Source organism: Capsicum annuum, chromosome 4, assembly GCF_002878395.1.
Source record: "Capsicum annuum cultivar UCD-10X-F1 chromosome 4, UCD10Xv1.1, whole genome shotgun sequence".
In the NCBI taxonomy this organism is placed as follows: Eukaryota; Viridiplantae; Streptophyta; class Magnoliopsida; order Solanales; family Solanaceae; genus Capsicum; species Capsicum annuum.
This window is the reverse complement of record NC_061114.1, coordinates 74228560-74242623: the sequence shown is the minus strand read 5'-3', so window position 1 is coordinate 74242623 and position 14064 is coordinate 74228560. Positions and strand designations below refer to the sequence as shown.

General features: G+C 35.6%; 1 protein-coding gene across 1 annotated transcript; it reads right to left on the bottom strand.

The window, feature by feature from the left end:
* Window positions 1–281: 281 nt before the first annotated feature.
* On the bottom strand, window positions 282–12379 carry LOC107867979 (DIS3-like exonuclease 2). Its single transcript, XM_016714503.2, has 7 exons — window positions 12056–12379; window positions 6060–6388; window positions 5904–5957; window positions 5718–5786; window positions 3370–5604; window positions 1604–1675; window positions 282–1428 (listed from the first exon to the last, which is right to left on the bottom strand). The coding sequence occupies exons 1-7, from the start codon at window positions 12171–12173 to the stop codon at window positions 1024–1026; spliced, it is 3282 nt and encodes a 1093-aa protein (XP_016569989.1). The 5' UTR covers window positions 12174–12379; the 3' UTR covers window positions 282–1023.
* Window positions 12380–14064: the final 1685 nt, after the last annotated feature.

Here is a 14064-nt window from a genome sequence, read left to right as displayed (position 1 = left end):
AACAGCAAAAAATTATCTTAAATATTTTATTACCAATTATTAATAAATTTAATATTTATAATAATTAAGGATATTTTAATAAACTTATCAACTATAATACAGTACCATACCGACAAACCAAACAATAATGTTATCAAACAGCAGCAAACAATATAGTCCCTCCAAACATTATATTGTACTATACTGAACAATACAACACCATACAGTATCGTACCTTATGAAACCATGGAAAACCACCATCCAAACAAAGGAAAGCTCTGGCAAATGAGAACACCATCAGATGCATCAACATTATTCCCATTCTCTCAAATGGGTATTCATTTCCATTTCAGGGTCTCACATTCAGATCACAGTATACTTATGTAGGCATACTTATGTGGGCCACGAATTATAAGAATAAGTACAGTATACTTATGTAAGCCACGAATTACAGCCCGAAATCAATGACCATACAAAAGTCCATTTCAGGGTTTCACATTCCGATTACAGTATACTTTTGTAGGCATACTTATGTCCGCCCCGAATTATAAGAAAAAGTACAGTATACTTATTTAGGCCACGAATTACAGCCCGAAATCAATGACCATACAAAAGTAGAGCTGTTAAGGACCCCCCAACTTCAAAAATAATGGGTCCTAGTCCAGCAGAAGCCTGAAGGAGAAACATTAAACAGAAATTTGTCTCTGAAATTAGCATCAGACAATTAGAATGCCAGATGCAACACAGTCGGGTAACTTATACAGGAAAAAGGAGACGGCCAACAAAAACAAGTGCCATATCCTAGAGGTAGCTTTCGCTAAAAACAGCCACTATGAAAGACCACATTTATCTACACCTCCTATTAGCTGTCAGACGGCATTGAGCCCTTGCTATATACGCATCAAGCAATCTAGTCGGAAGATCTGAATTCTAGTTGCCCTATAAACTACCTTGGTTTCTATACACCAGCGTTGCACGTACTTCCAAGATATCACACTTTCAACTTCAGTTTAACCAGTGATATTCACATATATAAAGGCCAAGTTACTTGAAATATGAACTAATAAACAGCCTAGCCCCAATATCAAGGGGCCCATGCCCTCCTCCAATAGCGTGAAGAGCAACAGGGATTGTTGAAAGGAGTCGCAGAGTCACAGGGAAAACAGCAGGTTCAATCTTTGGTATACCAGAAAGACGAGATCTTGAAGCATTTCCAATTTGCAACACACCACTCCCTTCCCTATTATTTGGTCCACACAAATCCAGTTCTTGGTTCAGCTCACATGGGCTAAGGAGAAGTGCTACTTCTTCAAGTGACCTGCACTTCCCTGGACTACCCCTCCTGTTAAAGCGCTTATTTGTAGACGGACTAAGTACCAAAGTCGAAGTAGCCTCGAGCCACTCCACATTCAGTCCCTCAACTTCATCATAGTATATGCGCTGTTCAGTCTGAAAGCATGTACAAAACAATATAATCAAGACAATCAGAGAATAGGGCATATCAGACACACAAGTATAAACAACGACATTTAGAGAAAAGGCATGAACAGCATGCTGGAAGCTGATCCTAAAGGAAACTTCTGGATTGTAAATACTAAATAGATCAATTGATTAAGGTACTTACAGCAAGCTTGTGAATGTACAATGACATGAATCGCGGTCCCAAACCCATAACTCTTGCTTCTGAGAAAAATATCTGCGTGGAATATAACACATGTATAATCAACAGACTTTTCTTGGCCTCGCAAATTCAATAATGTACAAGGATGAAGCAAGATAAGTGACCAGAGGTGAAAGGACTATATTCTTCGTGCAAATTTTAACAAAGAACAAGGGAAAAGGTCTATACAAATAATCAGGTTATGTAATCCACACATCTTCCCCATGTAAAGCTATTGCAACTTATTATAGATAAACTTGCAGCCTGTGTTGCTCAGGTCCTTCAAAATCCATCACACACCCAATCTGACACAATTTGGGTGTAGGATCCATACTTAATTTGGTTACCCTAACTTGGGTGCTACACTATCAATATATATTGGTTATATTAACACCCGTGCTCATTCATATATGTATCCCCAAATCCTAAGATCTAGGGGATGACGAATACAATTTCTAGGTCTGCACAGTGTTGGGTGCTGCCCCCATATTCGAGCAACGTAGCTCGGAGAACAACTAAAGTACAAAATATCTTTTCTTTTTCCGTTGGAGCACAAACTATCAATATTATTTTGCCATTCAGCCCTCTCGTTTTCAATACATGATTGACACAAGTTATCAGAGGACTACTTTGATCCTAAAATTTTTTATACAGTACAAGGAAGAACCCCATATTTTTCCGATGTAAAGCTATTAGAATTTGCCATACAAAAAGACTTGCAGCACAGCATGAAGTGCAAGGATCTCTAGCATCCCATTGCTCTTTGAGATGTAAATTCAGTCCCTAACTTCCTTACACCCTACATCGGTGAACTTCTAAATTTCTTCATGTTCTTTACTCAAAGTATAACAAGCCAAATTCCTCAGTTCCTTACAAAGTCAGCACGGACTAACTTTTGCATGGAACAGTTCATTTTTCTCCGGCACGCCTGTTGGCTTCATATATAAAACCACCTTGCTTATCCAAAAAAAATAAATATAACAAGCCTTGTGTGTTCGCTAAATTTTCAAAAATACTTCCAAGTTCAGGCCACTACCTACTCATTTTTCAATGGCTAAAATCAGCTTCAAGATCTGAGATTTACAAACAGATGCTAACGAATTTAGTATCTTAAATTGAAATGACAATTTTTCAAGTTTCTCTAGCGTCGTGTTGCTCTTTGGGCTGTAAATTCAGCCCCCTAACCTGTCTTTCTTGCACCCTGCTTTGCTGTACTTCCAAAACAATCCATGTTCTATACTCAAAATATAACAAGCCTTATGTGCGTGCTAAATTGCTAAATTCTCAAAAGAACTACAAAGTTCAGGCCGTTACCTACTCTTCTGTCAATGGCTGTAATCAGCTTCAAAGCTGTAACTTACAAACATTCAGCTAAGAGCTGATAGCATTTCAGGCACCAAAATAAAGCAATTTGGGTTTAAACCTCAGGTGCACTGACAGCTTGAAGGAATCACAGATGGTGAAATATGAAAACACAAGGCAGAAGATCTGACTTTTTGTCACCCCCTCTGCCCCGCCATCACCCACCCCATCCAAAAACAGAACACAAAAACGAAAGAAGGGCAGAAGATCTGATATTAGCGAAAGATATCTGTTAATCATGTCAATTCTAAACCAGCCTTTATATTTGACATGCACGTTAATTAGAGCTCATCCCACAACACCAATTGCTACCCTCCATCCTTCATTTGTGGTTAAAGAGTAGAATGCTTTAAACATACTTTACGTACCTCCTTTCTTTTTAGAAGTACCCACATGTAGAGTTTCTCCATAGCATCTTTCACGCGCCTGCAAGCCAACTTTCTTTCATTGCAATGGGAAGCAATACCAGCAAGAGTTTCTGCACACGGAACCTTATGTTTTGATGCTGCAGCAAATAATTCTTCTTGAGCTTCAGGTGATCCAATTGCATCTTTATCAAAATATACATCTGTCAAACATCTTTGGCGTCTCATTTCTCCACCATATGGATTTTGCAACAACTTGAGCTTCAGATACACCTCTTCAGCCTCTACAGCCGCAGCAAGCATCCGATGCACCAGAATATCTGGATAGCGCCGGAGCGGAGAAGTGAAGTGTGTGTATAAAGGAACAGCAAGGGCATAATGACCCCTATCATTTTCATCTTCTACATCTCCACTGCAGAAGTAAGCTGCCAGTTGCATGGGTCTTGAGGCATAAGACATAAGAATATCTAATAACACAGAATCATCCGCGAGCTCTCGTCTAATGCACTCCAAAGACATATGAAGCTGGCCAGAAGTAGTAGTGTCCAATCTCAGACCATGTTTAGAGCAGAAGGACTCAAACTCTCTGAGCTTACGCGGGTTGGGTTCAGGGTGCCGTCGCAATAGTGCAGTAGAAGGATAAGCTCTTGTTATAACTTCAGCAGCTGTCCTGTTAGCCAAAAGCATAAACTCCTCAACAAGCATGTTCGACTCCTTCCTTCCACTGAGCACACTATCACAAGGTATCCCTTCTTCATCAAATACGAAAACTATTTTGGGACTTTCGAGTGATAACGCTCCATCTTCAAACCTCTTTTTCTTCAACATTTTAGAGATTTCATAAAGGTTCTTGACAGATGTAACAACATCAGACCATTTAAAAAGGCCATGTAACACTGGCCAAGAATGTTCTCCTTCATAAGCACTTGGATCATCAAGCAACCCATCAATAATATCCTGAGCGTGCTCGTACGAGAGCTTGCAACAAGATTGAATAATAGTGCGGCCAATCCAGCGGTTGATAAATTTCCCAGATTGATTGATTTCCCAAAAAATAGAAAAAGCAAGTCTTTCCATCCCAGAATTAAGTGAACCCAGATTTTCAGAGAGCAAGGGGGGCAACATTGGCAATTTACTTTGCAACAAATACACACTTGTTGACCTCGCTTGGGCATTTTCATCTAAAGCTGAGTCTGGAAGAACGAAGTATGAGACGTCAGCAATATGGACCCCAACTCTAAAATTACCATCAGGCAACGTTTCAACAGAGAGTGCATCATCAAGATCGGTGGCAGTAGCAGGGTCAATTGTAAAAACACACAAATTTCTGAGGTCTCTTCTACTCTGAATCTCCTCTTTAGGTATTTTCCATGGAATACTTGGAAGACATGATAGGGTCTCTTGACAGAATTCTGAAGAATCAATTGCATTCTCATACAAGGTTGCAGCAAGCTGTGGCTGCACTTCTCCACCTCGTCCAAATATGTCAGTGACATGAGATTCTGGAATATAGTTCTCTTCAGCCCAGTCTGCAATCCGTGCAGCTACAAGGTCCATCTCCACTGATACATCACCAACTTCCAATCTTTTTAAAACAAAGTCTGGCAGGCTCTTAAACGGCACCATCATTTTGGGAAACCGAGGATCATTTGGTGTTAACAAGAGATATTGACAGTTCAAGGCAGTCGATAAATGTTTACTCTTCTTCAAATCCTTTTTGTTACCTTCTCTACTCCACATCCACTTCTTGACACTGAGAAAACCGACGATTGTGTCCCGACGAGGTGACCCCTCAAGTATAGCAACAACCCTACCTGTTGGTCGTTTAGATGGGAAGGAATTCACAGCAGCTGCCAATCTCTCTGTCGTAAGCATAGCATCATTTATTTCACTATAGCACCCAACTATGGAAGGTTTAGGAGCAACCAAATTATGTCTATTCATATAATCATTATCCTCTGGAACCTTTTCTTCAGGATCTGAAATTTCTCCAAAGGATTGCTTCTTTCTACAACCTAACACATTTTGGAAGGGGCTAGAACAATTTCCGCAGCTCCTAAAATCATAGTCTGTGTCAACCTTATTCTTCCCTTTGCAATTTTCTCTGACAAAGTCTGAATTGTCAGAGTCCAACATACCATCATCTACCAAAGCCGAATTCTCAACACCAGCATATCCTTTCATTCTAGTCCAAAGAGAAGGAGGATCAACTTCAACAGCAACAATGTCTCCTTCAACCTGCAATAGATTGTAGAAAAGAAAATGTAACCCTGCAGATGGCACACTCAGTGACCAACAAATAAACTGACACATAAATGACTCCTCAATGACAAAAGATACACCAGACTTACGGCTCTGTTTTGAGCTGCAGCTCCATTAATAAGAAAATCCGTTGGCACACCATCAACTTTGCAATAGGCCTGAGAAGCAGGGGTTATATAAATAAGCTTCTCACGAAAGCATCACACAAATTATCAAATTAATGAACGACTAAATGGAGCAGCAAATAGAAAATTGAATCCATTACTACAGATTACCTCAAGTCTATTGTGGGCATTGACACGAAACAATGCTTTAAAGACACGACCCTTCTGCGGAACACAAAAGCGTATCATCAAACTACCATTCAACAACAAATTTTTAAAATTACTTATCTACCAATATACAAGTTTTCAGGTACATTATGGGCTGACCTCTAGTGCTTTATGAACAGCTTCTGCTGGCCAATGTGAAGAAAAATATTTCCTCTGTGGGTAAGAAGTCATTGGCGGGTCACCATACACAATGGGGTTTGGGCATGAACCTGAATGAATTTGATCACCAACACCAGGTGAAAATGTTAGCTGCACAGGGAGACTTTCAGAGTCTGCTGCCGGCTCATTTAAACGCATTGCGGGCAACGAAGTGAAAGCAATGTTTGATGCTCTAGTCAATGAAAGCTCTTTAGATCCTTCACGATCCAAGATGAGAACACCTCCCTTGAAATTCGATTCCCCAAGACAGCCAGTCAGCGAACTACTTGCTGTTGCAAGTATAAGCTCAAATAAGTGAGAGGAAATTACAAATTACAAGCTACAAACTGCTCCAAAACACAATCCATACTGTTATGAAGGAAGAAACTGTGAGAAATATAAGAGAAGAATATTATTGAATTGTTGTACCTACATTATTACATTGAGACCCTATTTATAGACACTGCATTTCAATCCTTTTCCAAGTAAGATACATTACAATCCTTTTCCAAGTAGGATTCCATATACTATTCTTATTCCTACTCATATTTTAACACTCTCCCCCTTGGTGCTTACAAGTCATATGTACCAAGCATGTTACATATGTAATTAATATGATGACCAGTGAGAGAGAAGATATTTGCACGTTGATCACTCGACTTCACAAATTTTGCAACAATATCTCTTAAGAGTATCTTTTCTGTGACAAAGTGATAATTAATCTCAATGTGCTTAATCCTCTTATGATGAACTCGGGTAATCAATGATGAGACTCTTTGCCAAAGTGATGTTTGATATTCTGATCTCATCATGAAGAGATCACGAAGGGTTCAGACTTAGTCATAGGACTAAATCGAAAATCAGCGATGAATGTTTGCAGAAATTGTACTGAACCCCCAAAAAGGTAGAGAGGGGTCTGACAGATCACACTAGAAAACTGACGAAGGTCGTCATTCCGGTGATCTAAATCCAAAACAAAGCTAATGGAAAGGCTTGCAGGACTGGGCGAACCTATCATAAAGTAAATTCTCAAAAAACTGGTTCGAGAACAGTGTTGAAACCATCGGATTATTAGATTTGACAACTGAAAAGTGGTCAAAATTTGAGAAAATTATACGGGTAGGATCAGAATCATGGTGCGACCCTTCGGGAAAAGAGAAATCATATGGATATGATCAGAATGACGGCACGAACCTACAGAAAAATAGAAATTGAATGGGTAGGGCCGGAATGACAGTACGATCCTACTGAAAAAGAGAAATTATATGGGTAGGGTCGAAATGACGGCACGACCCTATTTGAAAAAGAGAAATTATATAGGTAGGGTCGAAATGATGACACAACCCTACTGCAAAATAGAAGTTATATATGTAGGGTCGAAATGACGGCACGCCCCTACTGAAAGAAAAATTATATGGGTAGGGTTGGAATGATGACACAACCCTACAGAGAAATAAAAATTATATGGGTTGGGTCAAAATGATATCACAGCCCTACTCAAATCAGATTTAAGGAGACATCAAAAAGACGCATGCACAGAACTATGCAAATCAAACCTGAGGAGTCATCGGAAAGACACACGGTGCTATGCAACTCAGATATGAGAAAGTAGTCTAAGAAGATGCACGGTACTACACAAATTAAAGATGAGAATAGTCCGGAAAGATGTACGGTGCTACGCAAATCTGATATGAGAAAGTAGTCACTGGATAGATGCACGATATTAACATAATCATTGGCATGATGGGCGACATATATGGATTATATCCACCCACCAGCAGCGAAAACTATTTGATTCTTTACCAAGATCATGGAAGTTCTGATACCATGTGAGAAATATAAGAGAAGAATATTATTGAATTGTTATACCTGCATTATTACATTGAGACCCTATTTATAGACACTACATTTCAGTTCTTTTCTAAGTAGGACACTACATTATAATCTTTTTCCAAGTAGGATTCCATGTACTATTCTTATTCCTACTCATATTTTAACAGAAACCAAACAAGAAGTGTAACAACTTGAAAAAAACATAAAGTGAAAAACAATTAACATAAAAGAACACACAAGAAGATAAATGCATTTCAACTCTCGCATCAAGCTCTAGTTTTCACCGAACTATTGTCGTCCGAGGAGAGTAGCTACTCTAATCACATATGACCTCCACGTTTTCCTAGATAAAACTAACTACCCTTGTGATTTGTGATGTAACACTCACCTCCCTTGTTTTGGTATTTTTGTAACTAAACATGTTTAAATGGTGAATTTTCTAGAACCTTCCAAATATACCCTTTTATGACATTAAACCCTCTCAAAGACTTTCCCTTTAGTCTCCTCTCTCCAAACCTATTCATGACGCCATTATTTCTTCATCTAAGTTGGTATTACATATTTCCTATCAACTATCATCTCATAAAGTTAAATAGCATGCACCATTTTCCTGAATTACAATAAACAATGCCTTGATAATTTTGATTCCTTATTGAACCGGATACTTTAAGATCAAACTGATATGAACTTTCTAATAGAAATGATTTTTGTGTTCATCTTTGGTTTCTTGTTCCTGTATTCATAGCTTTCAATTCAAACGCCTTACAATAAAAGATCAAAAGCTTCTGTGGAAATAACGAGATAAAATTAATGGAAGAGACAATCGGAGACTGCAAAGAAAATAGTCACAAAGCATGTTTGTGTTCTAAAAGTTGTTCCTTTCGAGTTTTAAGTAGATAAACTCCACAAATGCAGGGGAGTGTATCTTATTATTTCATATACTGTTAGTTCCATATCAGAATTCTACATGAATTGAAGAATATTCTGCAATCTAATAATAGCTAATATCCTCTTGTTCAACCAAAGAGGGTATTTGTGGAAATATAATAGAAAATTTATCATTCAAGTATGTTAGAAAATGAAAATTAGTGAGGTGGCTATAAATATCTCAAATTGCAAGGAGGTTAGTGCTACAAAGCCAAAACTGAAGGTGCATCTCTAAAATTATACCAAATTCTTTTTATTTTGATAAATAGGAGTGAAGCTCATATATTTTCTAAACACATCCACAACTGTGTTATCAAAGGCGCGCTTAAGCCCTAAGTGAGGATCAAAATGTGTTGAGCGCTTCGCCTGGCTTAATATGTCGCTTCAGTATCGTCATCAAAGTTCTAAAGTATATTTTTCCTTGCCAATGTGCCTTTTATAAAGAGGCGACCCTAAACAATTAATATTTCACTTTATTGTATTTGTTTTTCAATTTCTTGATTCATATATTTGCCATTCAGGCATATAATTATTAATCTTAGACTAAACACATATTTGTATTTTCTTCTCCCTTTGTGCCTTTTACCCTTAAAGCCCACGCTTTATTCGCGTTTTGTGCTTAAAACCCCAACAAACCTTAAGAGTTTTTTTTGCGCATTTTGCTTTTGATAACAATAAACCACAAGCAAGCAGACATCTATATTAAGAACCCCACATACACAGTAATGGTTGCACACATTCATTCCCTTCAAAGGTGGATCTCTATAGCATAGGATATGGTATCACGGGAACTCAATCGCTTTTGCCTAAGCCTATATTTATATCAAGAAAGTACTATATACTTAATTATAATTAGCTAGGAACCCAACAATGAAACAGTCTATTGGTTCTGTGGCTAGTGAGGAACCACCTAAAACTTTGCTCACTCAATCAGTGAGGGATAAATTCCTTTAAACACATTTGAACTTTCACTTCCATTCGATGCATATGCTAAAATTTTACCTCATTCATTGCACACTTCAACTTGTATTTCCATTTGTTTGTTGCGTACTTTAGGCTCTACTTACATATATTGCACTTAGCTTTAACTTCCATACATTGCATTTTTTAACTTCCAAGTACGTTGCTATTTAAAGCCACCACCTTCGATGAGCTGACGATCAATACATTTTCTGCCTCTCTCCTTTTACAAATAACAAGTCAAACTAAAAAAGTGCAGTTAAATACTCCCTGCATTCCCTTTGAAGCGATTTTTTAACCTCTTTAATTTATTCCCAAAAAAGTGATCTTCCAAGATATAACGTTTATACATAATTCTTTTTTCAAACTACCGTTGTTTAACAAGTGTTGAACAAATTTCTAAGGAGTCTCAACTTGTTTACATTTTTACAAAAACAATCTACCCAGTATAGTCCCACAAGTGGAGTCCAGGGATGGTGGGTGCACGCAGACCATTACCTACCTTTGTGGGCTAGAGAGGTTGTTGCAAATAGACCCTCGGCTCAATAACTTCTTTACATCTTTCTATGCATATGTTAAAGGGTATTTTAGTAAAACAATTCACTTAATTCATATTATTAACTGACTTTAATGGGTGAATCAAAAACTTGCTAAAGTATCGATTCTGCCCAAATTCTAATCTCTAAAATCAACTCTGAAACAAGAAAGAGTAAAAAGTAAGAAGGGGTTGAGGCTTTAAAATTTGTTATGTTACTGCATTAATGGAAAGAGATTTTTCTACGAGAAACATATTATTAATGACTTGCGAAGAAGAAGAGATGATGAAATTTTGAATGATTGTTTAGTTGTTTAATAGAAAATGAAACATCTGAAAGTGTACCATGTCATTAAGCATTTTCAAAACATGACAAATCGCTAAGTACAATTGTAGTGATAACGTTTATATATTCATGTGTTATGTCCAAGTAGTTCGTTATTTTTAAATATATATTACATTATATATATTGTTACTTGTTCCTTAATCCAATTATACAACAATAACAAACCCAGTGTATTCCCACATAGTGGGGTCTAGAGGGGTAAGATGTACGCAGTTCATACCACTACTTCAGAAGAAGTAGAAAGGTTGTTTCCGATAGACCCCCGACTCAAGACTGTTCCTTAATCCAATTATTATTATTTATTAACTTGCGATTGGTATAGGACCGGTGAGTTAAAATGTGAAAAAGTTAAAACACATGAGAATATCAAGGGATTCAACATATAGTAACTATACATAATTTTTTTTTTTTGATAACCGTCGTACCCATCTTCCTCGCATCAATAAATCCACGGGATACTTACCACCTCCCAACAATAGATATCAGGTATCTTTCTCCACCAAGGCTAAGAAAAATGAGAAGAATCACCTTTTTTTGTCTCTGCTGAAATTTGAACCTAAGATGTTCTCAACCCACTTCATTTACCACTAGGTCATACCCTAGGGTGCTTAGCCTATCTAGATAGTGTGAATTTTGAATGAAGGGGTATTAAGGTGTCTTCGCCATTATGTAAACTCATAAACTTCAAATCCTAATAGACTTCTAATTTCCTTAGGCAATTAATTTGGGTACATGACCGCAAATAGCAAACTATGATTAATTTAGGTATGCTTGTCTTGCATTAATTATACATAGAATCACAACACAACAACAACAACAACAACAACAACAACCACCATAACCACCTGCCCTAATCCCACTGGGTTGGTGGAGTCTATTGAGGGTAGAGTGTACGCATACCTTACCACTACCTCAGAGGGGTTGTTCCCGATAGACCCTAGGCTTAATATCAGAGTTTATGCTTCTACAACAAATAGATGGTACTGCTTTAAGTATATCAAGTTAAAAACACACCATAATATAGAAAGAAAAATGGACAAAACACAAATATAGCTTGATCAATTTTAAGTACTGAGCATTATACATAAAGGTAAATGAGGTGCTATTATAACTTGTAGCAATTCAAGAAATAGTTTCTGTTAAACTATACATAGAATCACTTACGAAGAATAACAAAGCAAAAAGTATTTAACTAATAAAATGAAGAAACAACATACAATTGCCTTTAGCATTTACATAGTAACCCCCTCTTCCCTGGGGGGCCAAATACAATAAAACAACTAGCATTTATTTCCAACTGCAAAAATAGCAATAGAAGATATATATATATATATATATACATATATATATTTATACCTGTTAGAGGAGAATTTTGCTTAGATCGTCCTCTAGATCGACGATTTTTCTTCTTATCAACAACAACAGCAGTCTGATTCTGGGTTTGCCCAGACTCCTCCGCAAGAACTACACCCATATTCTCTAATAATTTATTAAACCCAAAACTGAAAAAATTAAAAGAAGCTAAAAAGGATCGCCGAACAAAAAGGGGAAGGAAAAGACAACTAGATATAAAGCATCTCTCTTCCGATGTATAAAAAAAGACGAAGAAGAAAGCAAAGAATAGTAGAGAGAGAGAGAGTGAGGGAGTAATACGTTACGGTTTTTTATTTATTTATAAATAAATAATAATGAGGAGGTTTGTGGATATAATAATAATAATAATTAAAAAGAAAAAGAAAAAACGTTTTTTCTTTTTCATTTTTAGGCAAGGTATGCTTCTTCTTTTTTTATAATTGATAAAGTACATTTAACTTAACGTCATCTTCCATATGTAGTTTTAAACTTTGCATCACACAAGTAAATATTTAAATTTAGGTAAATTTAAATAAATAGATACATGCGTCTTATATGACAATATATCACATCTTACTAATAGAAACCAACATGGAACTTTGAATTAAAAAAAACAAATAAGTTTCTCAATTAAGTGAGGGTCCTTCAAGTTTTAAAAATTAAGTAAAGGGGACCAAAAAAAAAATTCAGTTTTTCTTAAACATTTTCGCTCCAACAATTAAAGAGGTTGTCTCAATAACTATAGAAATTGTCTCAACAACAATCAAAGTTGTTTGACAACTTTGCTAAGTTGTTCAACAACTATGCAAAGTTGTTGGACAACTTTGCTGGTTGTTGAGACAACTAATACAGATAACTTTGCATAGTTGTTGGACAACTTTACTAGTTATTAAGACAACTAATACAGTTGTCAAACAACTATTATAGTTGTTTAAGCGATTTTATTTTTTTTAACTTATTAATATTGTGGGACTCACTTGTTCCTTTTTTTTAATTAAAGACTTGAGATGGTCTTTGAGCTCATTTTTCTTAACCAACATACTATTAACCATGTGATTTAGGCAATAGTATTATGTTGAAAATCGTTTTCATCTCCCAACTCTACTTTAAAAATTTAACTCTTCCTCAATTTTTAACAATAATTAAACTCTCTCTTTTATCTTAATAAAATCTTTAAAATACCTATTGTACCCTTTCATTAGCAACTTCTTTTTTTTTTTCTTCTTTAAAAATCATATTTTTATTTTTTTAAGAATTCATGTAATAAATTTTTCATAAAAATATAAACATTATCTTTTGAGAAATATTAATTAATTATATGAAATAATAGTGTTCCATAATGAAGTAATTAAGTAAATTAACAAAATGAGAAAAATAATTTTTTAAATAATAATCAAAACTCTATTATTTATTTATATAAGTGAAAATAACAGGTAATAATAACTATACAAATATATTTCAATGCAGGATACAAAAAAAGAAATAATTAAATTAAGGTCAGGTTTTTAAAGATGATATTTATTTAGATTTTAAATTATTTCAATTTGTGTAATATTTCATTAATGACAATCAAAATTTGTGTATTTATATACACAATAGACAGTATCTCCGTGGTTTCTTATTACTTAACCCTCGTGCTAAAAGTAGTCGTGTTTAATTACTTGTCCTATTTATTAAATTAAAAAAAAATTTAATGATTTTTTTTATTTTAATTAACTGCATAAGATAGTAATAGTCAAATTTAAAGTTTCAAATCATTATACATAAGGTTAGTTTAGTAAAATATACTCTAATTTAAAATAACATTAATGAGTATGTCATATCAAGAAAGGTTAACTAGCTAACCAAAAAAAAAAAAAGGTCAACTAATATAAAACATATGGAGTAAGAGAGTGAGGAAAGACTAAATATATGCACATGCATGGACATATATATACGCATGCTTTAATACATATAATATTACAATAACAATCATAAAAATAACATTAAATTTTGTGAGAAATATATAAAAA